This window comes from Aspergillus tanneri, assembly GCF_003426965.1.
Source record: "Aspergillus tanneri strain NIH1004 chromosome Unknown AapTan_4_pilon_pilon_pilon, whole genome shotgun sequence".
NCBI classification, from domain to species: Eukaryota; Fungi; Ascomycota; class Eurotiomycetes; order Eurotiales; family Aspergillaceae; genus Aspergillus; species Aspergillus tanneri.
This window is the reverse complement of record NW_022984631.1, coordinates 4,354,387-4,379,620: the sequence shown is the minus strand read 5'-3', so window position 1 is coordinate 4,379,620 and position 25,234 is coordinate 4,354,387. Positions and strand designations below refer to the sequence as shown.

Sequence of the window (25,234 nt, the reverse complement as noted above, 5' to 3'; positions counted from 1 at the left end):
TTTTGGAAGATATATTCAACGTCACTTCCCAGTATCATGGAAATCGGCATAGTTATAATATAAATTGTACGTGGAAGTGTATGCCTTCATCCACTTTATAAACTGCTGACTGATATAAAAAGATGAGACCGCCGAACCTTCATCTATTCCTGTCTCACTAGGAATGGCTAACCCTGCTTGCGAGTTAGCCTTGTTGAGGGAGGAGGAAGGAGCTCCAAATGATATAGATTCTCTGGAACAAAGGAGTTATTTAACCTACGATGAAGGTATGTTGTAGTAATAGTTTATGTGTAGTGGCTAATCAATTACCAATAATTTAGGACCCATCAACTTCGAGCAAGTGTCTACTCCTCAGTTCTTACCCGACACATTGAGAGAGCAATTCTTTCTGCAATCCCAGCCTGAATTTCTATGCTCTTCTTGCTGTGATAACTTTCGCTCTTTCCTCTTTAATGGTCAGCACATAGTTTATGGGAACTTTCCTTTGTTATCATGCTGCTGCTGTGAAAATACAAGCGGTCTTGGGTTAATTGTGAGTGACCAAGTCTAAGTAGAATATATAACTAACAAGTCTCAAGATACCCGCTCCACAGGCAGCCAAGGTCATAGAGATTCGTGACCAGGGCAAGGAATTGACGCAGCCGTCGCAACGAAAAAGACATGTTGGAAATCGCCACAGCTCTGGACATTTCACAAGAGAATAAGGGCTGCTCACTCTTTAACAGAACTTATCATACGAATATCTATCATAAGTTATTATTCACACTTCTGCCAGCCGATACTTGTGGCACGCTTGCTAGGCACCTGATTAGCTGCTTTTTTTATAATGTAAGTCTGGAAGCGTCGTTGTTGGAAAGGATTACTTGTTCAGATGAGCCATTAAAGGCCGGTAAGAGCTCTTTATTAATATAATAATCGTGGACACTTTCTTATATTTTGACAGACTCTGTGGCAATATTGAAGTCGATATTTAATCAGGTCCCTTTTAGGGACTTGCATGCGTCGATACAAACTATCCGCCAATTATTCAAGGAGAAAGACTACATATTAATATGTATCATAATTGATTCGTGGAAATTAGCATTTGAAGGCCCAAGAAAAGGTATACAGTAATGTTGCAATATTGTCTCTGCGGTTAGCTGATTAAGTGCAATATAGCAAATATAGCTATTAAAAACAGAAAAAAGCGAGAGGATGGATGTGCTCGCTGTCATACACAAGTGTCGCCTGAATGGAGGATGGGCCCCAGCGGGAAACGAAACTACTGCAATGCATGTGGATTGAGTTGGTCCAAAAAAAGACAATCCTCCTCCAAGAATTTGGTATGAGTATCTGTGCCTGTTTATTAATGAAACGGGGCAGCCCTTCCACTACTGTTCCCTCCTGCCTAAAGAGTTGCTGCAATTTGTCGTCGTAGGTTGTGGCTTGCCAGTTTCTCGCAATCAAACAATAAGGTCGAAGATATTGCTATTATTTTAGTTTCTGAACTATATTGTAATTAACCTTGCCTTCTTAAAAGGACCGCACTCCCCCTTATTCCTATAGGATTAAAATACCGCTTATCTGTATCACGGAGCCTTGAAAAGTCCTGTACAATATGCATTAAATAAAAACTCGTAAGGATTTCCTCCGCAACATAGTGGTTCTTTGTGCCTTTGGATGCTCTGAAGAGTAATCTACATAGTGCACGTAATGAATTAATTATACAAGAATAATTAACAGCAACAGAAGAGGAGGGAGGACAATAGAAATGCAAACAAGCCAGAGGCCCATATAGTTGTCTGTACCAATTTGCATCCCCGCAATATTAGGTGCGATGTGTGATGGTGCAATTACTCCAAAAGAACCGTCCATGGGTTGGTCATCAGCATCATGCTGTAAGATCCCATGTGCCATACCTCCAACTGCAGGCTGATTTGAATGCTTGACATTCATTCCCTCCTGGATTAGGTCTTCAGCCATTGTCTTCTGATGCTCCGTTATATGCTGCAGCATGGACTGCAGCAACAAGGCTGTTTTCTCCAAATCTTGGAGGTGGTCATTGTAAACATCGGTTTCAGACTGCGACGAAGCTTATCCATTGGTATACAGGCCATCTTAGCGTCATAAACAAATATTCTGTACTCTCCTATCAGTGAGTATGAATAGGTATCAGTCTTAGAGACGGAATTTACCAGATTTTCTGCCATCCTGTCCTTGATAATTTCCAATGCTTGTGGAATTTCTCCAAACAAAGAAATAGAAGTCGCACCTGAAGTGGTTATCATTGTATATTATTTATATCTGTAAAGTGCGAGGTCACCTCATCTGCATACTGTCTTTGTCTGGACTTAGTAAAGCTTGGCGTTGCGGAACCAAAGGGGTTTGCAGTATTGATCTAATAATTGCCCTGGGAATGGCCTCCCTCAAGGTTATTTGATTAAATAAAACGACCTACTGGTGAAAATAGAACAAAACGGCACCGGATGGTCATTTACTGCAGCCTGTCTCCTGTCTACTCATTGGGATAACTTTGATTTTTCTGCGCATTAAGCGAGACAACTGGAGTTAATACTGTAGAACTTTGAATTGAATTGGTATGTTAGAAATTCAGAAGCATGAAATAAATAAAGTCCGCCCTTTCTTCCAATTAATATTAACTGTACAAGATTAAAATGGCTTATCCATCTTGATATGTTCACTGTATTTAGAGAGTCAATCTGATTGACGGTTAGTTGAATAAAAGATGAAGCTCGACCTAAGACTCACTTCTCCATTTTCGTAATCCAATCAACCCTTAACTCACTGCAATGACCAGCTTTGCATCCCTCGCAGAGTTGACTATTGTGTGGACCTTTGCTATCACCGAATGATGAAGGCTTTTCGACTACAACACCACTCCATTTTTTGATCCAGTATGTGGCTCTTTCCGCATATGATTCGTCCAGAAGTGGTCGGCTGAGGCTGCCGCATCTCTTGCAGCGTTGATGGTACACTCTTGCATTATATTTATGTCCGTGATACATGCGTATTGTGATGGCGATTTTCTTGCTTGACCATCCGTTGGAGCTACATGCGCGGTTGTGGCATATAAATCGGCCCATGATGTGGGTGTCGCGATTATCAGTGCAGCCTTTATCCTCATCGACATTGTAAAAGTTGAAAATGAGTCCTTCTCCTGCCAGCAAGCGTACTACATCATCGTGGAGTTTTGGATACATGGACCATCTCTTGACTGGTCTTCGTCCTCTGTGGGGCATGTCGAGTATGGTAGAAGTGTAGAAAAATGGGTTATGAGCTGGGCGTGAGATGAGAAAGTCAGAATCTCATTGAAGCGTCACTTTAACAAGCCTTAAAGAGCTAAGTGCGTATAGACATGAAGGGTGATTTTTCTGGACGGGGTTCTTATTAAAAAAAATCAAAGAGGGGAAACGCTTGCCCACGCCCATATTACATCTCGCTTAAGGTACACCTCAAGCTGATCATAATGCATGCTACGCCGCTCAGCTGAAGGCGGATGCATTGATTGGTAGCTATCCATAGTAGCATAACGCAAAATGTAAGGATTGTATATGCGGCGCAGCTTCTACCCCGCCCAACCAACAAACAACACAACATACAACCTGGATGATTATGTGGAGATCCCGTTCGTCGAGTCTGGTCTTTTGGCTAGGCCTTGCCGTACAGCTCTCAGTCGCTGTCCTCACCTCCCAGCGTACCTTGACGTGCTCTTAACTGGCCTATCGCAATGTACAGGCCGAGAATTGGGAGTGTGGCATTGTCCATATAGCTACCACCCTTACGGGATCTTTCCAGGGATCTATGCCTTGTATTATACATATGTGTAGTTAGCCTGAAAAGATTGAAGCTCTCCAGGATTTCTTTTTTTGGTGTGTTGGAGGCCACTCAGACCAGGGTGCAAAAAGAACGAGGCTATTACGTGTCACCAATCCAAGCGGGCGCTTTGGCCTGGTGTCCCCCATCTTTAACGCCAGTAACAAAAATCCGCTACAGTTATGGTATAGTGTAGCTCCTTGAAACGGTTGTGTGCTTCATAAGTGATGTTTACAAAGGCAATGTCTCTATCTGTATTGATATCTATATTTTTATTTTTAGGTACAGTAGTTGGGAATATATTATAGATTACACGAATTTCAGGCGTGGTATTGTTTTCTATAGGTCTTTTTTTTTAAATCTACTTCCGAATAATGATTCTTATATGGAAGTGACCTGCCCAATATAAACGTTAGTGACAGTAGGATGGTTGAGATATAGTTAACTGGCTCTAAAGGGCCATTTGTATGGGAATACAAATTCGTCGCTCGCTGGCTGAATACTGTGAGCGTGATGCATCTTTGACCTCCACTCCGGCCCGGATTATCTATATCTTAATGAATCGAAGTACTCCAGATATATGTAATGTATAAAACACTTTTAATGCAGCTAGTGCATTACCTGTACTGAAGAAAGAACATACACGCCACTGAAGATGAATCTAAAGGTGTAGATCATCGAGGAGATTTGCCAACCGACAATTAACTTGTGCCTGCGCTGCATGACTCATAACGCCCGCATCAGTTGGTCGACGATTTGGTATGTCCGACCGAGTACCTTTACTAACTCTAGACTGGCCGTTTTTCTTCCTGTCCTTTCCCCGAATTTTATTGACAGCTAAATCCGCGGCAATCATTCGTTGCGCAGCACTGGGTATATCGTCAAGCCACTGTCGTGTGAGAGCATCGTGTGATGAACCATTGCGAGTTTCTGTTCTGATAGTGTCGAGAAAAGTGCAAGAAGAAAACGAAGGACCTCTTGGGTCCAAGGTTTCACTGCTATCCAGAGGTGGTGTAATTTGACCATGTTCAAAATGAAGGCTGGGATGGGTAAAGGTCGGTGGGGCTTCAGGGGTATTTACATCGACCTCAGCGTCGCAATCCCATAATGGGGGAAGTACAAGAGGGGGGAAAGGAGTGTTGGGAGCAGAGATTATCCTCTCTCATGTCACTGACGGGTGCTCGTCGAATGCAGACCGCGTTAATATCCATTCTAAGAACAATGCCGGGGATTGACAGGGAAGCGCGTAAATTTGTAGATCAATGTTGGTCGCAAATCAATATGATCCTACTGGATTAGACGTGTAGTGGAACGAAATCGATCGCGCGCAGGAAGTCGATCGGTCAAACCGGACGTCATTAACACACAGTGTCAAAAATTTTAAAGTTCACAGTATACCCCACATCTGGTCCATGACACCTAAATTGCTTGATTCGTGTGCAGTAATGGAAATGGAGCTTTAACAAGCTCATTTACTAATATGTGTGATAGGCCTAGTAAGACATGGAGCTACGAGTCTGTCGCTCATTGGTCAGAATTGTTAGGCAAACGTCATGCTGTGTAATATAGAACCATGAGGTAATGGGCATGTGCTCTTGTTGGAACATCGGGAATTCGGGATATCCCTCTGCTCCGGATGCCGGTCTGCACTGTCTTAGTCAGCATCTGTTATGTAGTTATTTAGCCTAGTTCGTGGGTGCCTCCGTACCCCTGAATCCCAGACTCCTTCATGCTTCCAACAGCTCTGCTGGCTCACATGACCAGTATGGGGTGTTGGAAGCGATTGCTTGTTCTATTGAACGGGTGGCCGCAGGGTGGCCGCTACTAGTTAGTTAACTTACTAAAAGCTAGCTTACATAAATGATGACTAAGCGAGGTCGAAACAGGCAGGTGCCCATGCTTGGCGATATGCTCCAACATGGGGTGCCCGACCGCTCGAACGAGGGCGCCTCATCGGTGTGTAGTCAGAAACCAAAAAAGGGAGGAGGGGGTAATTGTCAGATTTTCGGGGTTATCCTAATTAGGAAATAGAATACGATTTTTGAAAGAGGTCTTAAATAAGCAGTTCTTGAGCTGATTGATTCTTGTTGTTCCGCTCTTTTTTTTGAGTGCACAGGCCATTTTCTGATTAATTATTCCTTTTATGATCTCTAGGTTTCGACCCCATATTATTTGACAGTAATGCTACGGTGAGAACTAATTCAGCCGCTTAGAGCTTTGTACTCCATACTCTGGACGATTTGCTTTGCGACGATGCCCGTTCCTTCGGTAATAGTACAGGAGACGAATATCGAGTTTCCTGACATTACTCCCAGCACCACGTCGGCTGGCCTGCATCAATGAAGCGAGACCGTCCCCCGAGAATTGGAGAGCCGGCGTGTCTTAAAACCGGTTTAGATTACCACTAGTTCCGGTCGACTATTGCGGAGTGGCCCAACTCTCCCCGACTCCAACAAAGCTCAGGGGCGCTGTTCTTGGTGCTCGCGACGACTTTGTTCTGTGACAAATCGCTATGGAGGTCATACTGACTTGCTTTTTGTGCAGACTGCCACTGAATCCTTCGCATACCCAACACTATGTGCTTCAGGAAACAGTTCAGAATGGGATCGGGGCCGGGAAGTTACTACTGCGAGACCGTATGAACGAGTTCAATTCCCGTAGCTACGATCTGCAGGCACTCACCGTTCACTGCGGGTGCTGGTCGATCGCTGAGCGAGCTCTACAGCTTAAAAGTTTCAGCCAGCATTGGCTTGATCGTTTCTCAAGATATCTGTTTAATCTCTCTCCCTTCCTTATTCAAATTCCTTTCGCCTACCAGGCTGGTGACCTAGATGCGGATCTCTTCGTGGTCATGGATGATAATGATGAGAGGGCTGTTAGTAGAGGTCAATTTCCGGTTCCTTTAGCCCCTGAGCTCACTCAGAGAATCTATGACTTCCTTGATCAAGAGGAGGACGTCGTCAATCTTAGCGAGGTTCTGCGCTATGGCCCCAGCCCACGTCGGTGGAAAGAACTTGGTCGCAAATACGACCTGGAAGATGGCGCAAACTGCGAAGTTAATGTGCGAACCATTGCCAAGAAAATCATGCGGAATCCGCCAGGTCGTTATCCCCGTACGGCAAACTATAGGACAATCTGGGATAATGTGCGAATGGTTGCAACGGCTATGGAACAAACCGTCAATCTTGTACAGGTTCCAAGACATATGTATGTGCCCTACGCCGCAGTCTTGGATCGCAGTCTACCAAAACTGGCCAAAAGATATGCGTTACCTACGAAGGATGTGTCTCAACTCACTTTCACGTTCGATGGGTCCATTCTGTCAGGCATTATCCTCAATGGGATACTCGTTGGCTATAAGGGCCAAACATGGAGTTCTGTCCGCGTGAACAGCATTAAAGGCCTCCATATAGCGGCTGTTGGTGGGCGATTTGTTGCTATTCAGGTCAAGGATTCGAATGGCTGGCAGCTACAGTGGCATGGCCTACCCCCAACAAATGGCACTTTCAGTCGCCTAGAGTGGAAGTCATCGAGGACGGAGCTTCTGATATCGTACGATGTGAGTTCTTCTTATTCTTCTTCTTTTTCCTTTTTTCTTTTCTTTTTATTTCTTTTCTTTTCTTTTTTTTTTTTTTTTCAGCAGACATTATCCCGTTTGATATTTTCAGCAAAAAAACTGACATTCTAGAAGGACAAGAAGATGATAGAGCTAGCCTGTCGAATCGATATAGACCAACATGTCCTTTTCCCGACGACCCAAGTACCTGTAGACCTGTCACTTACCCTGTCTTGCCTGTACGACCGCCACAAGCGAAGTCATGGTCTGTATCCACTATGGACTTTCACCACAGACTTTCGACAGGTCACTGCTGTCAATGCATACATGAACCCAGTTTGGGGACAATTTGCTGTGAGCGCGTTGGAGTTTGTCTGCAAAGATACAGTTCACCTACTTGGGCCGTCAATCACTTCTGACGTTAAACTCTCCTTTCTGTTGTTGCCCGACGAAACTATTACTACTGTCTCCGTCGGCAGTGCTCCGGACGATGGCAATCTGGCACTAACAGTGGGTTGACTATGGTCTGCAACGTCGTGGTGTGAACTGACCGTTTAGTTTACCACAAACAAAAACCGTTCCGTGACCTTTGGTGACCCGTCCGCTGAAATATCACATTCAGTGGCCAATGTGGCCGGAATTGCGATAGGAAAGGTAGGACGCTTAATACTTTTCTCTAGCGAACTTTACTGATGGAGGGAGTCTCTTCTGGATCACCACATGTCGGCCTTTGGAATTTTCCAAAGTCCCCAACGTCCAGTTGTGCATCCACTTCGAGACAAAGTGGCAGGAAATCACCAGTATTGGACTTCAACAGTGATACCCAGTATCCCCCCATTCATGGGCTTGCAGTCAACTGCGCCCCTTAATGCGATCTCTATGATACAAGCTTTCCAAGCCACGGCGCTAGGGCCTGTTACCGGTCTTCTGCTGTTCTACCGTGACCGTTGCCCCTCGGCTCTCGGCGAACTTACCATCAGATCTGCAACACATACCTTGGAACCTGGTGAAGATATCCAAGGAATCGCTATTTCATATCTTTCTGATGAAAGTGGCCACCGGATTTATTGTATTGAGCTTTTGGTAGGTGGTCGTTCAATCTGTTTCGGCCTTCGTAACCCACGGTGCTTTCTGGTCAGAACACAGCGAAAGGTGAGTCATACAACATGCAAAAAGGAATTAAAAATATAACTATCGGAATATATGCAGGACGCAAACTTTCTTCGCTGGACCTTCTCAGACCGTGCAAGTTTTCTCGCGCTTTCACCGACTGCTGTCTGAGGCAATGCACCCGGGATCTGGGGAAAGATGGAGCAAATATTTGCTACCCATTTAAAAAGTCTTCAATAAACAAATATATAAATATACAAACTTGGGAGGCGCAATACTCAGAGCATACAATCCTGCGGCCCCCTTTATTCCCCAACAAGAAAAGATAATAACAGTTAGCCAAAGAAGAAAAAGAAACATATGTTAACTGTGTGCGCTTTAGACTCAAGACATTTAGGCAGGAATATAATGCTATTCATGGCCACACACATGTCTATCCCATCGATCAACGTATGTATTATCCTAGGAGTCAATCAAGTGGGAGTAACCCAAGTCACGACTGTTGTTGTGGACAACGCTGGCGTAGTAGTCGACACGTAGACATATTTATCATGCACGATGCTAGAAAATTCTTCCCAGTGATTGCTTGGGTTTAACGCAAAGTGGCTTGGCGGGAAACATTTATACCACTCTTGATCCGATGACCGAGAAACCAACTGGCTCGGTCGTATTGACTAAATATGCCACTAGTGTCTCGTTGTTGCCAATCTTGTTAGGCCGTACAGTTCTTCCAGGTGGTATTTAGAGGAAGAAAGCCCATTTGAAGAATAAACCAGACAGTGTCACCAATAGAGCATTAGTGACTGCGGGTGGAACTTAGTAACATCATCCGGTATTACTCTAACGGCCCAGCTTGACCCTTTCCTGGCTGGACTGGCCCGCGCGGGAACAGTCTGGGAAGAGGTGGCTATGTCTGTCACACACTTTGACGATAGGGCATATGATGAGGCACTGGCTTTTGATTCTGAAGTTGATGTACTAATTGAAGATGGTGAAATGGCTAAAGTCGACCGGTTATGCCAAGGCGTCAACCACGATTTTGACCTCCAAGTAGTTTCAGACTTCTGAGGTGTTTGAAGAGTAACTGAACCCACTACTTTAGATATTGAAGAACATGTACCACTGAAAGTTGGTAAAATAGAACCAGATTGACTTTGCCTGGAGGTTTTACTCCAGGGATGCTTGGGAAAGCCAGGTAAGAATGAACTGAAAGCCGGTGGAATATGGTTCCTCTGGTTCCTGTGAGGCGAGGGCCGAAGAGGCGTAATACCAGTCGCGTAGCCGTAGGCGCCATAACACCTGGTCTTGGGTAGAGGATGAAGGCGTTGCACTTGGAGCGATCCTAAATACTAGCGTCTGTAGGGTGTACAATATCGATATCCATACAGAAGTAGATATCTTTCCTTGTTTAGCCTATACTTTTGTCCAAGTACGAGGTGCACATACCAGCCATTGGTGATTCACCGATATGTTGTTTCCATAGCCAGTATACTGTGTACAAACTACCAGCTTGTAGCCCTTCTGGCAGTTTAAACATAGGGACGCTGGCACCCGAGCCTCCACAGTAAGGATAGGAAACTAGAACTACATCTTGTAAGCAACAACATCTGCTCTTAATCAGGTTTGTATGGCATACAGTCTCCTCCGACACCACTTTGGAATTCCAAAACTTCGGACAGTGTTCTTGTATCTGGTGACCTCGGCTCCTGGGTACCGTACCAGCTCATGATACCCTTCTCTTTTAGTGCGTTAGATTCTCTCCTGAATATCGTGGCTTGATTATAGATCCCGGTAAGCTTTGAGGCGTGGCCAGCCCTCTGCTTGAGATGAGTCCTGCTGATTAATTGGGCAAAACGTCGTTGAAAGGGAATGATCCACCGCCCAGGTTCTGCTCGACTTAGAATTGTCCGCACCTATTAAGGCATTAAAAGACACGTGAATCCTAACAGCTGTTCCAAAACTTACTGAAGTTGCGGACGTATCCATGATGAAAGACATTGTTGTTCGTGTTGATAGCCTCAACTCCTTCAACCTATAAGTTTCGCTAGAATCAATAAGCCAATCACTATTGTATATGAAACTCGACGTACCCATACTTCAGCCCAACTTGGGCTGACACAGGTAGTTAAAAAAGATAGGCAGTGTAGAGAAAAGGTCGCATCACGAAGTACTTGAGAATAGTTATTTCAAAACGATAGGCAGACAAGGACACATTCAGGGTCATATATATATAGATTCCCTTAGCCTCGGTTTGAATCCGCCTGGTCCATGCGGCTTGCGGGCCTTTTTTGGGTCGCGGATTAGTGGCAAAACTACTTGTCTTAGTGTGCAATACATAAACTATATGTTCTTGCATTACAAAGCCTGGCACGGGCTGAACAACCATTGACCATATGACGCTCACAAAATAGACGTCTGCACAACTATTCCCTTACAGTAAAGTTACACCGGCTCTGTCGAAAACTGTGTCCAAAAAGTCTCTTTGGACTCAAAAGTTCTCTGCGAACAAGAGAAGTAGAGATATCTTTTACTGTGAGCGGTGGCAATTACAAACCAAGTGAAATACCAATTTTGTCACTAACTGGGGAGGAGTGAGTAGAAGTAAGTGAATCTGGTCTAATTATTAGATGGTAAACACGAAAACAAGCAGTTGACGAGATATAGAGGCCAGGCTACGTGTACACAGTGATGTACTATTTCACTTCTCATCTGCTTTAGATCTCACAAGCAATTAAAGAAACTCAATTTATTGTAATTTGTCACATAAGCATATATAAGCAATGTATTTAGAGTATAAAACACGAAATTGGATTTCTGTCGTTGTTTCAGCTCTAGTGTTTGAGCAACATTAGATCATGCCCCCGTCATCGCCACCGTTGGCTTTAAATCCCAAGAGTTGAAAGTAGCGCTGTTCAGAATTATGGAGCCTTGCTGTCACTTGGACCAGCATGTCCTCAATCATATGGAAGATTCGGAACATGTCCTCCTGGAATTGCAGCAGAGCTTGTTTGGACTCCTTCTGCCACTGGAGTTCGGCTCTCAGGTAACTGACATCATAAACAAGGTCCTCTAACTGTTGCTGAACGTCCATGGATGCTCGTTTCGATCGCTGCAGACGGGAAGGGAGCCTCTCAATGTTGGATGAGGTTCCGCCATGGCGGAGGATTTCATGATCCACGGGAGTGATTTCTTCGGCAATCGGATCAAGAGAGCGACGAGGGAATTGATTCATTGTTCATAGAGTCAGAAGAAACTAGAAATAAAGCTCGCTAGTTATTGTTGACTATTCCAGGGTATATTAGTTGGGGAATTGGTGTACTTTTGAAGACCTTCAGGGCGGGTATTTTCCGCTTGCGATCTGGTTTGGGGTCGCAAGTCTAAGACGTCGTGGAATTAGCCTGCTTCATTCCTGCAGAAGCTGCCGAGTAATTCTATGTTAGGACTTTGAGTCACACCACCGACTATGTATAGAGAGTAAGGCTTTGCATGACACTAGGTCAAGAGTATATGCGGTCTAGCTAATCCTGCAAGTGGCGCATGCGTCAATGTATGGCATCTCACTGAAGCTCGATACTATACTGGCTATTAACTCCAACAATCACTATGTTTTATGATAGGGCAGTCTCTAATATAGCCTATAAACCGACTACTTTCAGGTAGATCATGTACAGAGAAAGATTTCTTACTGTTACTATGTGATTGACCGACATAAACCGGCTGTAACTTTCTATACCTAACCACCAAAAGTACAAAGACGATAGGATATTGTGCCAAAGCTATGCCTTCACCTTTTAATACCAGTCAGACCCCGGATTTTTGTGAGTTTGCCGGTGGTGTGATTGAGCCATCGCGGCTATTACGGCTCTCATGTGACAAAGACGTGCCAGACTCGCTTAGGAAGCTTTCGGTGTCGGAACCCCAGCTGCAGTCCGAACAATGATCCTGAGATGTCTCGTGGAAGGCCATCTGCAGGTACCGTACCGTGGCTTCCCGCGCGTTTAACGTAGACTGAAGCGTGGAGATCAGCTCGCGTTGCCGCTCATTCTCAAGGAGAATTTGCTGAAGGTTCAACGGGCTGAAATCGTTGCTTTCAGTTTTAGTTATAGCCCGTAGCAAAGTCTCATTGACTGAGTATTGGCTCTCAACACGACCCTCCAATTCTTTAGCCTTTGTTCTTTCCTGTATCAGGTCTTGATGCAGTACCCATTGTTGTTCATTGAGATGGTTCAGGCTAGACTCGTGTTGCAGCCTCTTTTTCTCCAGTTCCGTGACAACTGTTTCGAGGTAGGCGCAATGGTCGAGTGCTCGCTTGTTCGCTGCTTGGTCCTCCCTGATCCTGAATTCCAGGTCTTCTTGCCTTCTTCTTGAGTTCTCCTCCCGCTCAAGGAGCTTCCCTGTAGAAATCCAGACGTCTTGGATCCATTGTCGGATGTGAGAATCCTTCTATCATTAGGTATGGTGAACCATCTTCTGGGAATAACTGACCTTACCTGATCTTGAGTCATCTTGTGTACGTGGATCTACCCACAGAATCGTGGTCCAAAAGGCTTTTAATGAGCTGTAAAGGACAAGGAGCGAAGCAGTGTGTAGTTTTAAAAAAAAAAAACTTTGGTAAGATGATTTATTGAAGTGCGTGCTAATTTGCCTAAGTGTTAATAGGCGGATACGGGCCTAGAGTCAGTATTCAAGTGGATTGTAGCCGTGAGAGGCCGGTGTGTCATGCATGCGGACCGAATTGGGGATGTGCGGGATCAAAAAGCTCGCACAGGTCTCCATTGCCGTAGTTAACTAAATCATGATATGCCAACGGGCGACTCCGAGCTGGGTTTGATTATTTCCAATTCGACCAACATCGCGACCCCGTTTGGGTACGACGCACAGGCTCCTATTAGCAAAGGAGTTCAATGCCCTAAGTTCGAATTCAAAGCGTCTATAGTCCCAAAACATCCCAACTGCACATCAGTTCCTCGAGCTAGGAGAGTTATTTCTCCACTCTTGTTAATTAGAGGACTTGACGTAGCATCCATCCTGAGTCGAAGAGGTAACAATGAGAAGATGAAGATCACTCAGAGATACCAGGACAGGTGAGCCGCGGATATTAGATGTTCCTTCTTCCAGCCGCCCATGTGATTATTCAATAATTATTGTATTAGAATTTTTTTTTTTTTTTTTTTTTTTTGCCCTAAGTGGATGATGGTAGTGACCCATGGCGATCATAAAACACTTGATCTGGATAGGAAAGTTAGTTTAGTTTTTAGGGGATTTTGCTAAGTCTGTTTCGTTATGCGAAGATGCGACCCAATGATTGACTAATTAGTTAACCAGATTTAATGGCTGGTTTTGCAGGAGTGTCTAACTCTGTAAGCTTTTGGATATTATTGTCTAGACATAAGGCTGTTCTAGCAAACCAAAAAGACAGAAATAATTACCAACTACATCCTTGCCGATTTCACAAAAAATTAAAAAAAGAGTTGATATTTCTAACAGTACATAAAACAAGCAAAATGATTTGGCTTGGGACAACCTACACTGGACAACAGGTCGCTCCCAACGAATAACCCGCGACGGTCCAACCATGGTACGCGAAATGAGGAATGCCACACACTATCTAAATGGTGGACTCCACATCCCATTACGCACAACAGCTAAAGCTGCACTAACCATCTTCCCCCCTCTTACCCGGAAGAAGTTAGCCAATACGATATTTGGCTCAACGAGGAGGAAAGGGAGGAGATTACAATAGGAATGTCTGTCTCCTCCCCTACCAAAATAGCGGAGTAAATGATATGTACTTCACTTAAATCTACTGTCAGGGGTTGGATGACCGGGCCGACCCGCTAAATGAGGCGGGATTTGGTCAGTTCCTGGAGTTAGAAGCTTAGGAGATTGGGTATGGCTTCGGGAGGAAGAATTAAATCCTTAATTTAAAGCAACAACTAACGATAATAGCTAATGATGCTAAAAGGCAATTGATGTGGTGCAATCAGCTAACAATTAGACGCTAGATGGGTAGAACGATTAATTAGTTTGTGGATGGGGAATGACGGAAAAACAGTAGCCCCTCTTACTGAATGTGTTAGGAGCTCGTATTCTTAAGGATATGCTTTCGGAGACTCGGCTGAAACTAAATGCGAAAGGTAGTGTATTCCATATTTTACTGAGGGTTAAGCAATTAAGTAATCATAGTGATCGTCCTAGATGTTATTTTTATATCCCTGGTATTACTGGGTTGAAGTTAAATGTAGAGAGTATGTGGGGTTTTCAAGCCTCTTTCTTCCATTAGAAATCAGAATCAAGCGGCTCATATTCTTATCCTTGGTGCCAGATATAGAAGCCTAAACAAAAAAAAAAAAAAAAAAAAAAATAAGAAAATTTGACACCTAGGGAGGTACAAGCTTAGGGCATTTGATTCATTGGGTTGTGTTGTCAGAAATCTAGGTTGCCTGGCTCCGTGAACGAGAAGAGACAGGGCGCTCGATACGTTTTGCCAAATTCCCAAATTTCTCCATGGCAAGCCGTTCACATTTCACGACCTCGTCTAGCATCTCAGCCAGCCCATCAACCCTACTAGACATATTATTAATCTTTTCGTGAAGACCATTAAATGCATCCAAAATGTCCTGAGTTTTTGCTGCAAAACCCTCCACAACGCTTAACCCACGCTCTACTCTTTCAGAAATAGTGCCAACATCTGAAATAATCTTTTGGATGGAAGTACCAAAATCGTTAACGTGAGAAGTTCGTGCCGTCGGCATGGAAGCCTCTCCAACACTGGGCGTTGAAAAATTGTCAATGTTGAAATGTTTATGGGCTGTTTCATCGAAACAGCCGGAGAAAATTTCCCGACACTCGCTAGACGATTTGCCCAGTTAGTATTAAAACATAAATAGGTAATCAACTATTGTCCCTACTTAGGTGTTGTAATGGTATGCGCGCTATCGTGACTGCATTGATTCGTCAACCACGTCCTGGGCACTGGCGATGGAAAAACAGACTTTGTTCCCCAACCCTTAACACTTGCCTCTCCACGGCCTAAACATGCATCTTCACGTCCGATGGCAGTAGCCAACGAAGGGCAGTTAAAATGTGAAGAAAACACAATGTCGCTGCCACTAACAAGGCTATTCAGGTAGACGTTTTCAGAATTGCTAAAAGTATTGCCAGACTCAATACTGAGGACTCCGTGAGGCGACAATATATCGTGATTTAAGTAGGGGTTCAGATCAAGGTCATCCAATGGTTGGTTTGGTGCGGACATATTCGGGATACGTGTTCTGACCGAAACGGAAATAACAGAGAAGAGGTGATCAGTCCTTCGCGCAAGTGAATTTTTAGCGTCAAATGGTGCTTTAAGGGCGCTTTATATATCCTTCACAAAACATAGTGGCTTATAGATTTCTTAGATTTATTTGACAGGGGTCTTCTACTCATTTGACAGGGGTTATTATGGGCTGATAAAGTCAGTGTTACATTCAACAAGATAACTGTTTTTAAATGACCTAGAGTGGAGCTACTAGTTAGAGCACGGGTGATCGCTTGGTGGTCCGGGCTGACTAACACGTTACTAAACGGATAGACATGGAAGCTCCCGAGACACCGATTTCCACGCTGAGACTAGTCACATTGACACGTTAGCGTGCTGATCGCCAACCCTGCTAATGATCTCCGGCACAAAGGGCCCCCACACCGGGTTTTGCTGGAGATGTCCTCCGCCGACAAGACTCGACCCAGACAAAGATTGCGTTCCCGTAACGGTATTGCAGCTCTCCTTGGAAGAGAGGGAGGGTGAGCCGCCATTTGGCTTAAATTAGCCAACTGACCAATGATAGGTTAATATAGCTCCCTGCTCACCCTGGGTGGTGGTATTGTTCTATGGCTGAAACACCCAGCAGCATCAAGGGTCAGGAGGCAAGGCGCTAGGAATGGACTCATTCGGAAAACAAGTGCCTACCTCTCTGCTTCAATTGCATGATGGATTTTAATGTTACGGAAGTATATAGCTGCTTTGTAAAGGGACCTGGATATAAAATTGTATAAAGCTCCGCCAGGGTTAGCTGGGGATAGGCATCTAGCATTCTCCCAAGATGCAGCGAACGGATGATATTGGCTGGCTTAGTATAGGCCTTAGCGAACGTGGGAGGTTTACTATTTTGGATCATGGCCGCTTAGACCATGTGGTATCCGAATTGGGAGATCCCGCAAACCAATATCCGGCGTTATGTGTATACATCGGCGCCAAAGCCAAGGACGCTTGTCTTCGACAGCTCTATCAGTACAACAACATAAAACGGCATGTTTCAGCGGCTGAGGTAAAGCTACGGTACGACATGGGTTCATTGGAGACCTCACGACCAGTGTTGTTCGCAGACGGTGGCCTGGAATATAAATCTTCTACGAGCTCCTCTATGATAGGATGCGTTAAGACGGAGCGCTCCATCTCGTGGGATTCTCCCTGTGCAGGGACAGTACTACGTAACATCTGGGCTCGCCTCATTTTCCTCTTCGCAGATGTTATTTGCCTCTTCGCAAGCGACTCTGCTGACCTTGCCGACGTGGCTGATTTTCTGCTTGAATGCCTACGTCTGCAGTCATCTTCATCATTACCGGTGGCGATTCGGCCGCGGATTATAATAGTGACAGAAGCCCCTTGGAGCGGGGAGAAGAATATATGGAACAAGTGGAGCAGTTCCATTGCAAACTGGACAAGAACAGTCCCGAGACCTTGTCGGAGTGCTTTTCTGCGATCCATTTTATGCGCCTGGAGCGAAGTCATCTATCAGAGTGTGCTCGCTATGAGCGCCTGCGCGTATTGATTACAGGGCAGTTGGATGACATGTACACTGTCCGGAAAGACCATGGAGCTATATTTAATGCGACCCATCTGGTAGCGCTTTTCCGGTTGGCACTTCAGCACACAGCTGAAGATATCTGCCGGTCTTTTGACTTTGTGAAGGCAACTAGAGAACAAAATGAAGTCCCCGTATCCTCGAGCATGGCCATAGCACACTACCTAGACATAGGAACAAAGGCAGGTGTCTACTATGAGGAGCTGGCCCCTTCGATCTCATCGGCCCTTGTCATGGATCACTATGTCCCAGGGATGTTAGGTATGAGTCAACGTCTCCTTGAGTTCGACCGATGGGCTGATGCAACAGCATAGCGCTAGAACCTCGGGCCGTTTTCCAGGCGCTTTATCGCTCTGTTGTCTTCGATGCGCTTCAAATTACCCCCGTGAATCAACCATATAGAACTATCGACGAGCTTGCGGGTATGGTTGAGCGCAACATGGTGGAGCAATTCCATAAACTCGAGAGTACCGGTCAATCATCCTTAGAGTTCCGACGCGAGCATCTAAGGGAATCCAGTGGAAGGCTCTGCCGGATACGATCAAACAAAATATGTCTCGTCTGCCTTCTCAGGGTTGCACAGCATCGCCTAGATTGCGGCCACGCAGTCTGTGACCTATGTGCTCAGTTATTTGGGTCACCTGCCGCAGGCCTGGAATATAGTTTCACAATCACGGCCTGCCTTTGTTGTCTGTACCAGAGGCCTCTAGTAATAGATGTCTTACCTCCAACGATGAACCCTACCATCCTAGCCATTGACGGTGGCGGAGTCCGAGGAGTTATTCCTTTGGAGTTCCTGAATCTTATTCAGGAGAACCTTGGTCTTTGTCCCCTTCAAGATCTTATCGATCTTGCGATTGGAACAAGTTCAGGTATGACTTAGTAAACCGGGAATTTTTTTAATCCATCATGCCCCCTTGCAACGAGAATGCAGGAATCGACCGCTGACCCGAACTAGGGGCCTGAGAGTATCCTCGGCTTGTTTAATATGCAGTGGGATATCAGGAAATGTGGGGCGGTCTTTGATCACATGGCACGTCGTATATTTCATGAAAGGCGAAGTTCGGCATTTGCGCGCGCATCACAGGCTATATTCGGAAGGCGTTCCTTTTTCGGAACCGTCCACAAATGGCTGTTATGGCTCCTTTATGACGGCTGTTATGATGGGAGTGTTTTCGACACGGCTCTAAAGGAAGTTTACACAAACAAACGCCTATTTGACAGCCTTCGCATGGGTGATTCTAGTACCACACACCCAAGACTAGAGTGGGTGTCGTTGCAACGAGCATTGCCAGAGAGACAAGGTCCTTTGTGTTTGGCAACTTCAACAGCACGGAGAGCGCCGGCCAAGAATGTGGTAAGTCTGGGACCCATACCTAACCAGCTTAGTAGTTCGTTTGGGCACTAATCGAAACGGAAGGGTATGAGATCGTCCGGCCAGCACATATAGACTCAGAGCCGTTCGTATGGGAAGCGTAAGTAGGTTTGGCCGTTTATTTTAGAACAACCCTAACGTGAATTGTCTTAGCGCGAGAGCTACCGCGGCCGCCCCTTTGTGAGATTAACCTTCCGCCATTCCTAAAGAGTAGTAGACTGACATTTTTATAAGTTTTTTCCCCAATCGATATTCGCGGAATTGGGTCCTTCCAAGACGGGGACTTAGGGATAATCTCGCTGCCGATATCGCACGGCGGTTAAGCCGCCAAATCTGGCCCTCCCGCAAACATCCCGCGCGACTTCTCTCTATGGGTACGGGTATTACGGATAGACCACGCGATAGACCACCACATTTTCGGCATGTCTTCCAGGATGGATTCCTGCGTCGAGGATTCGATGCTTGGATGTCCTCCATGGACACGGAAACAAAATGGCTGGAAATGATGGGCCAGCTTGAGGACGCCCACAAGGAAGACTATCTTCGGCTGAATATACCTCTTCGCGACGTACCTAGCGCTATCGATACGATCGAGGTGATGGAGGAATACCGGAATCTTGTAATTCTTTCCCCGGCAGTGCTCGGATGGCGCGGGAGGCGGCGACTGCGTTGCTTGTGTCACGGTTCTATTTTGTTCTTGAAATTTTGCCGGAAGATACTATGGCTCCGTTTTGGTGCTATGGGACCATACGCTGTAAGGGTCATGCTAAGCAGGTGGTCGATGCACTGGTGCAGCTGCATCCCCATGATTTGCATTACACAACCGACTCTGAAACCATAGGTCCACTTAAGGGACTAAGCGAACTCTGTTCAGATTGCGGAAGGTACTGCCGCCCGGTGTCTTTCCTCGTCGCCCATTCAGAGAAGGTGGTCAATATTTATCTACAGACAAAAGCTAAAAAGAGGTGGAAATTAAGCGGATTCCCCGGCACGATGGTATCGTTCGCTGCACGCCAGCACTTGGATGCACCATTTGGAAGCCCTGATCATGGTTGTTTGACCCTGCTCCCATGTAACAGCTGCGATGGACTTGGAGGACCCACTCATGGCACGAGGCGAAAACGATCTTCGGGGAGTCCCGGGGCAGTCGGTACAAGAAAATCCGCTGCTGTGAGGATCAGGAGCTAGCTGGAGCTAGTCCGTAGCTGCATTAGACGGAAATCAGTCAGAGCTAGCGTTGGGGATGCATTTCTTTGTAAGATCGCGTGACCACAGAATACCACAGCTGGTCTTATAAAGGTTCCTAGTGGTACAAATTGCAGTAACTCTCTCCCCATTCTTCTGCAAATCCCAAGTCGTATCTCGATTAAACTCCCCAGCCTTATATATTTTCCCTTCTCTCTCACAGACGTCAACAATGGGTGGTCCCGATCCTGATGGAGCTGAGCGTCGATCGTTCCAAAAAGGAGTCGCACTTTGCTAGGCAAAGCACATGACCTTGCAGCTCTTCGCCAAGCGAGGGTCTACCTTGTAATCGATCATCCGCGCGCTACGGTAGTCTACAATTCCGTCGAAGGAATACAATGGCCCCGTCTGATGAAAACTTCGTAAGTGCACCTCCTTACTGTTTGGTTATTTCAGCTGACAAGTTGTCAGGAGAGCAGATACCCAGACGTCCACCGGCTATCATTCACCGACATGGAGCGGGCAAGGGAGATTCCTGACACGGAAGAGTTAATGTGCCTGCTGGAGTACTGCAAATTCAGGTCCAAATTACTGAAAGGGATCAACAGACGGGTGAAGAAACGGCAAAACCCCTCTGCCCCCGATACATTTAGCCATATCCGTGACCACAGCAACGATTAGTTGAGCGAAGTATTACTTAGTCTGCGAACCCACTTTGGACCGCAGCTTAGTCACGCTTCCAGACTTGCAGGGAGGAGGAAAACAGGCGGCTCGGTTGATACCTAGGATTGCATGTAATGGGTGGTAGCCAACTGAGACACTTGGCCTCTCTTTTTTAGTGCGCAACCGATTGGATTGAGTCCGTTGAAACTATATGCTGTGTACACAGTATTTCCTTATCACTTCCATCTACAGGCCCATATAGGATGCCTTTTGGGTCTCAAGCTACTCTAATCTCAGGAGGCTTTTGACAGTATTATCACCTGGCATCTTCTTACTCGTAATGATCTTGCATGTAGAACATTAATTGCTATGGAATTATTCAACTCCGCAGAAGCATCTGATATTCATGTAAATAGAGCAGTTGGCCAATAATAGCCAGATAACTGGCATTGCAAGCCAGTCCCAAATGAGCTCGCAAAAATAAGAGGTATAAGACGCAGAAGACTGCTAAACAGTATATCCGATATTGCCCAAAGGAGACCAATATGGACGACCAACCCTCCAGGATAAGCAATCTAAACCGTGCGTCATGGAGGTCACAATGTCGTAATCGTCTTGCGCAGCACATCTGTAAGGTCACATCATTGTATACTCTGGGCTTAACTCATTGTCATTGACAGGGGAGAAGCTCGGACTGCGGCTGAAGCCCTCAGAGGTACGATTAAAGTCGACTGAAGAGTTGCAATACGCATGGGAGATCGATGATCCGGAGCTTGAACCCCTGTTCGATAAGCATTTAAGCAAACATTCCGCCGGGGTATACATGCAATTATGCCGCGAGGTCGGTCAATCCTTCCATGCAGTCCGATGCAATAATATTGATCAGGTATAAACTGTCTTCCATTTGCTTGTCTGTTATATTTTAATAACTAATTGGTTAGCGCCCGCCACCAGCTCCCCTATCTGTCCAATATGAACAAGTCATGGCTGAGAAGTTTCAGCTTATTCAGAAATTAGAGCAGGTAGAGAAGGACAAAGCAGCACTAGAATTAGCGAAGGCCGAGGCCGAGGATGAAATCCAGGTTCAGAAGTCTATTATTCGAGAAGCACAGATGACCATACATCTACATCAACAAGATATCCAGCACTGGATGACGGTGGCTGAATACTATCAATCAAGCTGCATGCAATGCTCTGAGGCGCTAGGGCAATTGATTGCTTTTGCGCAGGGCATTAGCACTGAACTTCCATCTCAACTCACACAATAGGAAGGGTTTTTTTTTTTTTTTTTTTTTTTTTGTCCATCATCATAGTAATGGAATGTTATTTAAAAGAAAACAGGAACATGGAGACGGTAGAGCGGAAATGTACTCCAGATGTGTAGGATGTCACGGCAAGGTCAAGATCAAGTCGTGGGCCCACGACCTCGAAGGGATCCCAGATCACCTGATTTCCAGCCCTAGCCCTATTTAATCACGTGACCACACATCCTACACCTCCCTCCCAGCAACACCTCTAGAGATAGCTCCTCAAGTTAGTTGTTTCAAATATGAGTCGCCCTATGTTCTGAATAGATCTTGTTTCATTCAATTTAGGGTTTAGGACCGTGACATAGGACTAGCCGAGAACGGGACATTATTACCAAAGTAGGTGCATTGTCGAGGAAATCTTATATATCCAACCTGCCTAACTAAAGAAGAGATATGTGGCAATTATTGGGATCGATATATTTCAACGAGCCTCTTTACTGCAGCCACTGCGACGTAGTAACTTTCCATCCCAGCTAGTTCAAACTTCCAAGGCCCAAAAGTGCGGGCTGCAATACCGGCCGCTGTGTACTTGGTAACAGGTGACGGGTTGCCATACCGTGCACATACCCGGTACGAATAGTTAGAGCTTGCTGGACACCTGTCAAGGCGTATGCGAAATGAAGCAAATCCAGTAGGCGTATAATGGTGAGAATAATTTTAGTCGCCCGCATGGTCCTTTGCTAGGTACAAGCGTAGAGTGAAAGTACGTCACACCCTCGCTGTAGTTCAGCTGCAGCTACCTCTGTTGGGCACATAATGGCCCGAATGACTTTACATCTGCGGCCCCATTCGTGTTGCGTGCCTAAATAGTGCCAGCCGGTTGTTATTTCTGGTGTTGCGTGCCGAATTGGTGACGCGCCACTATCTGTTGACAGCTGATGAGATATGCAGGACTCTGGGAATTAACATGGTCCAGCAAATGCCAGACGATGAAATATTTTTAATATTCCCCAGAATGAAATGGTGTTCGTTCCTCTCTCCAGTACAACATATAAAGACCGAGTCACAGCCGCAGTTTCCTCCTTTATACCAAAAACATCAGTCAATAAACGACAGACAAGAAAAAAGATAGGTATGATGCCAGTTATATATTACCTATTATATACTGATGGACCTCCTTTATTAGTAACAAGATTGTAATCTGTTTGACTTCACACTGACATGCCCAAGAGCAAGAAGCGTACCCGGGCTACTCGCCGGAGAAATACCCGGCAAGAGCCTCAACATGAAGAGGCTGCAGAGAACGAAGGGCAGCCCACAGGCACCAATAACGATGAGGACGTCGATATGGACCGGGAATTGAAAGATTTGGATTCAGACTTTGAAAAATTATCCGACGATGAAGCCCCAACCGCACAAAAACGTCGTCACAAGAAGGCCAGAATCGATGGTTGGGCACAGGAGATCATACAGGACCTCGTTAAAAAAAGGGGCGGACATTAAAAGGATACTTCAATCTGAAACGCCAGACTTTTCGAAAATTGAGCAGCTCTTCCAAAAACCAACCAGAGGATCAAAAAGGCCAATATTGAACACAATGTTTCCCCGGAACGAAATCTTCTACCTGAGAAGATGTATCGAATTACGTATGACTCATGGTCAGCTTACATGGACTCGGGTATGGTGGGGATGACCCCGAGAGTGGATGGAAAGCATATGATAAGCTGTATAAATCTTTCTACCTGATCAACCGTGGAAATTCTCTACCTGAAGACTGGAATATTCCCCAGATGTTACCATACAGCGATTTGGGGAACGACCGGAAAGCCTGGGGCAGCTTCCTGCTATGGATGATACAGACTCTGCAGTTGAATACTCGGATGACTCCGAATCTGATGAGTCAGACTCTGATGAGCTGTCTGGAATAAATGCACTGGAATCCAGGATGAGGAAGGAGTATACTGCGCTGGCGCGTGGAAGGGTACTTTACTGGTGGCCAGTCGGCACAGGGACCCAGATTTTTGTCCGGTATGGCTCAAAAAGGAACCCTATATACCGCGTACGCGCGGGATCTTCTGAGCCCTACGACCCGCAAACGGCAGAACTAGTCCTGTCCAACACTCGTGGGAACTCGAAGTCTACTCTTACCACGGATGGTATACTCCAAGAGGTATGGAAGTATTCCCGCGATGACGTTTCCGATATTATAGGCGTAGGTTGGAAGGTCGAGGACGACGACGAAGCCAATACCAATGCCCTGGCATTAATTCGACCGCAGCGATACGCAACCTACCCACAAAGGGTTCTGGTGAAATGGAAAGACGGGAATACTACGCTGGAGCGTCGAGGATTTGTTCGACGTATTGCCAACGGAAATAGCTTCAACGGAGATCGGATGATCTATCTAAAGGCAAAAGAGCTTGAAAACGCTTACTGGGGATACAATGTCGAGGAACATTGGGATCATGACTCAGACGACAGTCATGATGAATCATCAGATGAATCATCGAGTCGTACTTATAGTTCCCGCCCTAGGAAAGCTCCCTCCAAATCCAGAAGAGGCGTTCGTAATGTGGAGTCCGAATATGAAGAAAATGACACGGATTCAGACACTTCCCTGTCCAGTCTTGAGCAGGCACGGAAAACACGCAGGTCTAGCCGACGCACTAGGACCAGGAAGTCCAAGCCTCCAAATAAGAACGCGGCTATTGATGCTGAGATTCGCCTCCTGACGAAGGAGCTCAACCGGCTCCAAGTTAAACGTCAACGAGGTAGCCGTGAGGACCAGACTGTCTCCCGGAGTCGACGCCGGAAAAACCTTGGTTAGCAGTGCTATAGCTAGATATCGACCCAAACAAGTGACATATGATCGGGAGGGCTACTATTTTATTCACTGTCATGCTTCACATGTTCATTGTCGGTTTGCTTTACCACGCACAGAAGCAAGGAAGAAGCGAGCGCTGATGCCAGCCATCTTAGTGCAAACTTGACCGAGGTGGAGGGAAACACCGTTATATTTATTTTAGTTTTTATGTTTATGTTATTTTTGGGGATTCCTTTGCCTTTATTTTGCAGTAGTAGGTACTTCTTTGGATTTTTTTTTTTTTTTTTTTTTTTTGCGTCGCTCAACTTTGATACATTTAAAATGGAGGGAAAAACAAGATGAAGGCTTTCAAGGAAGCAATTGTTTTTAGGCAGGAGACAGTTTCAATTTCAATTCCGCATTTTATTTTTTGCACACAAGTACGTTCAATACATTGTAATCTTTCCACTTCCCCTGCTTGTCGATGTTGTCTGTGTACAATGCTGCTATGGCCCCGAATGAGAATGAGGCTTGGCAACGAGGTTGTGTAGAGTCGGTTAAGTTTGCGGGCGGTTCACGTGGGGGTGGCGCTGAAAATACTTCTCCCCTTCCTCCCCTTTCTCTCACTTCGTT

At 45.6% G+C, this 25,234-nt stretch overlaps 9 protein-coding genes across 9 annotated transcripts; 5 read left to right on the top strand and 4 right to left on the bottom strand.

The window, feature by feature from the left end:
• Positions 1-5,994: 5,994 nt before the first annotated feature.
• Positions 5,995-9,547, top strand: ATNIH1004_006609 (uncharacterized protein; the record flags this gene model as incomplete). The annotated part of the gene is made up of 6 exons (XM_033571236.1): positions 5,995-6,002; positions 6,358-7,372; positions 7,502-7,879; positions 7,928-8,023; positions 8,072-8,521; positions 9,332-9,547. The coding sequence occupies 6 exons, from the start codon at positions 5,995-5,997 to the stop codon at positions 9,545-9,547; spliced, it is 2,163 nt and encodes a 720-aa protein (XP_033427268.1).
• A 99-nt stretch (positions 9,548-9,646) lies between these two features.
• Positions 9,647-10,477, bottom strand: ATNIH1004_006608 (uncharacterized protein; the record flags this gene model as incomplete). Its single annotated transcript, XM_033571235.1, has 4 exons — positions 9,647-9,828; positions 9,926-10,063; positions 10,116-10,392; positions 10,445-10,477. 4 exons carry the CDS (start codon positions 10,475-10,477, stop codon positions 9,647-9,649), a joined length of 630 nt encoding a protein of 209 aa, XP_033427267.1.
• Positions 10,478-11,327: 850 nt separating this feature from the next.
• ATNIH1004_006607 (uncharacterized protein) lies at positions 11,328-11,711 on the bottom strand (the record flags this gene model as incomplete). Its single annotated transcript, XM_033571234.1, has 1 exon — positions 11,328-11,711. The coding sequence occupies one exon, from the start codon at positions 11,709-11,711 to the stop codon at positions 11,328-11,330; it is 384 nt and encodes a 127-aa protein (XP_033427266.1).
• A 569-nt stretch (positions 11,712-12,280) lies between these two features.
• On the bottom strand, positions 12,281-12,984 carry ATNIH1004_006606 (uncharacterized protein; the record flags this gene model as incomplete). Its single annotated transcript, XM_033571233.1, has 2 exons — positions 12,281-12,919; positions 12,970-12,984. The coding sequence occupies 2 exons, from the start codon at positions 12,982-12,984 to the stop codon at positions 12,281-12,283; spliced, it is 654 nt and encodes a 217-aa protein (XP_033427265.1).
• Positions 12,985-14,913: 1,929 nt separating this feature from the next.
• ATNIH1004_006605 (uncharacterized protein) lies at positions 14,914-15,737 on the bottom strand (the record flags this gene model as incomplete). The annotated part of the gene is made up of 3 exons (XM_033571232.1): positions 14,914-15,331; positions 15,391-15,423; positions 15,475-15,737. 3 exons carry the CDS (start codon positions 15,735-15,737, stop codon positions 14,914-14,916), a joined length of 714 nt encoding a protein of 237 aa, XP_033427264.1.
• An 826-nt stretch (positions 15,738-16,563) lies between these two features.
• On the top strand, positions 16,564-18,291 carry ATNIH1004_006604 (uncharacterized protein; the record flags this gene model as incomplete). The annotated part of the gene is made up of 4 exons (XM_033571231.1): positions 16,564-16,933; positions 17,068-17,586; positions 17,640-18,197; positions 18,284-18,291. 4 exons carry the CDS (start codon positions 16,564-16,566, stop codon positions 18,289-18,291), a joined length of 1,455 nt encoding a protein of 484 aa, XP_033427263.1.
• A 64-nt stretch (positions 18,292-18,355) lies between these two features.
• Positions 18,356-20,566, top strand: ATNIH1004_006603 (uncharacterized protein; the record flags this gene model as incomplete). The annotated part of the gene is made up of 5 exons (XM_033571230.1): positions 18,356-18,682; positions 18,718-18,800; positions 18,854-18,880; positions 18,935-19,319; positions 20,357-20,566. The coding sequence occupies 5 exons, from the start codon at positions 18,356-18,358 to the stop codon at positions 20,564-20,566; spliced, it is 1,032 nt and encodes a 343-aa protein (XP_033427262.1).
• A 527-nt stretch (positions 20,567-21,093) lies between these two features.
• On the top strand, positions 21,094-21,816 carry ATNIH1004_006602 (uncharacterized protein; the record flags this gene model as incomplete). Its single annotated transcript, XM_033571229.1, has 3 exons — positions 21,094-21,178; positions 21,229-21,434; positions 21,490-21,816. 3 exons carry the CDS (start codon positions 21,094-21,096, stop codon positions 21,814-21,816), a joined length of 618 nt encoding a protein of 205 aa, XP_033427261.1.
• A 1,203-nt stretch (positions 21,817-23,019) lies between these two features.
• Positions 23,020-24,625, top strand: ATNIH1004_006601 (uncharacterized protein; the record flags this gene model as incomplete). The annotated part of the gene is made up of 2 exons (XM_033571228.1): positions 23,020-23,248; positions 23,589-24,625. The coding sequence occupies 2 exons, from the start codon at positions 23,020-23,022 to the stop codon at positions 24,623-24,625; spliced, it is 1,266 nt and encodes a 421-aa protein (XP_033427260.1).
• Between the last annotated feature and the right edge of the window lie 609 nt (positions 24,626-25,234).